The sequence below is a fragment of the Pelobates fuscus genome, chromosome 10 (genome assembly GCF_036172605.1).
Source record: "Pelobates fuscus isolate aPelFus1 chromosome 10, aPelFus1.pri, whole genome shotgun sequence".
Classification (NCBI taxonomy): Eukaryota; Metazoa; Chordata; class Amphibia; order Anura; family Pelobatidae; genus Pelobates; species Pelobates fuscus.
This window is the reverse complement of record NC_086326.1, coordinates 23993490-23996358: the sequence shown is the minus strand read 5'-3', so window position 1 is coordinate 23996358 and position 2869 is coordinate 23993490. Positions and strand designations below refer to the sequence as shown.

Genomic DNA, 2869 nt, shown 5'->3' with positions numbered 1-2869 from the left:
TCTATGTTTAGAAAAATGTATCTACAACACAGAAAAATTGAAAAGTTTAGAAAAAATAAAAAAATGAAAAAATGAAAAATCTTAAAATATATGAAAAAGAGAAAAATATGGAAAAAAAAGGGAAAAAGGAAAAAAATGAGAGAAAAATTGATAATTGAATGTTCAATGTATATACAGAAAAAAAGTTGGTTGGATCTCACCAATTGAGGATTGCAATCCCAGACTTAATTAATATTGTTGATTTTTATTTTCGCATCAAGAACATATATTTAAACTAATATACATATTTATTATTTTAGGTTAAAAACTGTAAGCTTGTATAGGCAATACGTAGCAATTTTTGAAGAAAAATGGAAGCTATGAAATTCCACAAGGCTGTTTACATGACAGGTATTCTTTCAAGACTGCAGGCTCTATACGTGTCCTTCAGGTGCACATATTATGCGTTCAAAAATCAGAAATAGAAATCATTTTGAATGTTACTACTTTGCAAACCATGACTAAATATTTTGAACCCATCGTATTTTGACTTTCTGACACCTGATTCTTTTTTTTTAATTGAACTTAATGTTTGCAGGCATGGATCATATGACTACTTTAATATAGAGCTCAGTAGAAAACGTTTTATTAATTTTTTTAAAATATTGTTAAAGTCTTTATTCTTCAGGGTGTAAAGAAGAGGATTCAACATTGGAATAAGTATGATATATAAAAGGGCAAAAAACTTGTCCTGTCCTGGAGAATACATAGATGTTGGTCTCATATACAAACAGATAATTGTTCCATAAAATATAATAACACAAGTTATGTGAGAGCTGCAGGTAGAAAAAGCTTTATGTCGACCACTTGCTGATTGTATGTTTAGGATAGTAGAAATAATAAACACGTAAGATATCAAAGTAAGTATAAATGCACTGACACTTAGGAGAGCCCCATCAATGTAGTTCCATATCTCAAATGTAAATGTATCACTACAGGTAAGTTTAAGCAATGGGGATAAATCACAAAAAATGTGGTCAATTTGGTGAGAACGACAGTATGACAAGTTAGCAATTAAAATAGTATGTGCAACAGGATCGAAAGAACCCATGACCCACACTGTAAGTACTAGTCGAACACAGTGCTTTGGACTCATAAGTATTGAGCAATGAAGAGGGTGACAGATTGCTACATAGCGATCATAAGCCATGGCAGCCAGTAGTAAGATCTCTGTACAAGCAAAGCACATGAAAAAATACAGCTGAATAAAGCACTCTAGAAAGGATATGGTCTTACACTGAGTGATGAGCATGGCCAAAAGATTGGGTAGAATGGTTGAGGTGGAGGAAATATCAATGACTGATAAGTTACACAAGAAGATGTACATGGGTGTGTGTAAATGAGAGTCCAGAATTATAGATGCAAATATGATAAGATTACTAAAGATAATGATGAGGTATGCTGATAAAATTGCTGTAAAAAGAGGTATTCGAAGATGTGGTGAGTCTGCAATACCTTGTACAGTGAATTCATTTGGATTAGATTCATTTTCTGGCATCATTTCTAATCTTCTTCTCTACAAAGCAAGACACAAAGATGCATAATGTGGACCAGTCACTTGTGACACTTTTGACTCATTAAATTTACATATAAAGCTGTTTATCTATACTTTGCAGTTCTGTTGTTTCAAACTGTACAAGATGTTTGGAGGCATTGTAACGGTAATATACCCCAACACGCAGGATTCAATTCAACAGAAGACAAGACAGAGGAGAGATACGTCTACCGGACCTTAGAATGGCCGGCCTCGATGTATAAGAGAGGAGACAGAGTCAGGAACGATCCGAGGTCAGGGGCACAAAGAGACAGCGTAAACTAGGACTAGCCGGGGTCTGGTACACAGTAAACAGCAAGCCGGCAAACAGAACAGATAAGGATAAAGAGATAATGTAGTCAGAAACAAAGCCAAGGTCAATACGAAGGAACACAACTGAACACAACAAGCGCTAAAGGGAACTGTAACAGAAACCACGATAGGGCAAGGAACTAAGGGAAGAAGGTGAGTATATATACCTAAGCATCTATTTTGATTGGCCCCTGTCATATCCACGCCCCCAAAAGGTAAGTGTATGGGGAGTGTGGCATGACAGGGGCCAATGGGAGACCGTTGCCAATTTATGTTCCAACTGTCCCTTTAAGAGCGCGCCCGAGACCCGCGGCACGCTCTTAGAGTCAGGCGGGACACGTGACCGCTTATCGCGGTCACTGCCCGCCTTCCTGATACAGCCGTCGGGTGAGCCACGAGCGGCTTGTGCAGCAGCAGGACCGCGCGCGGCTCGAACAGAGGACCCCGGCGGGCCCTGGAAAGGGTAAGTACCGCTACAGGCATTAAGTGAAAAATATATAATCAATTAAAAAGCCAAACACAAAAGAAACTCATAGCAAACCATGGGCTACAATCAATAAATTATCACCTTGTATTACTCTGATTGAGGAAATGCCGGGTGGACTGCAGTGGTCATGGGCAAAGGCCAACAAGGGAGCTCAAAGGATCAGGAACAGAGGGCTTTTTGATCATTATTGTTTTGATGGGGAGATAACATATCTAATGGCAAGGGGAAGGGATTCTGGCAGCCTCTTATCTACATCTCTGCTAGATGCAGACTGTATGTATCTGTCTCCATGTCACAAACTTACCTTTGCCTGCACTGCTCCTCTCCTCCGGCCACATGGGCAGAACACGCTGCGTGGCTGTATTGCCTCAGTCCTTGGGCAGCGCGTCCCGAATGCTCTACGTGGCCACGCAGAATGAATATAACACTTACCTTCGGTCTCGTGTGTGGAGTATGGATCATTATTTAATGTGCAGTTTGCAATATATATGTGTATT

At 39.2% G+C, this 2869-nt stretch overlaps 1 protein-coding gene across 1 annotated transcript; it reads right to left on the bottom strand.

Annotated features, from left to right (window-relative positions):
* Positions 1–592: 592 nt before the first annotated feature.
* LOC134574670 (olfactory receptor 5AR1-like) lies at positions 593–1540 on the bottom strand. The gene has a single exon (XM_063433797.1). It carries the CDS (start codon positions 1538–1540, stop codon positions 593–595), a length of 948 nt encoding a protein of 315 aa, XP_063289867.1.
* Between the last annotated feature and the right edge of the window lie 1329 nt (positions 1541–2869).

Bases quoted from the DNA above. Each gene is read 5' to 3' on its own strand.
- LOC134574670 (XM_063433797.1), bottom strand. From the start codon at position 1,540: ATGATGCCAGAAAATGAATCTAATCCAAATGAATTCACTGTACAAGGT.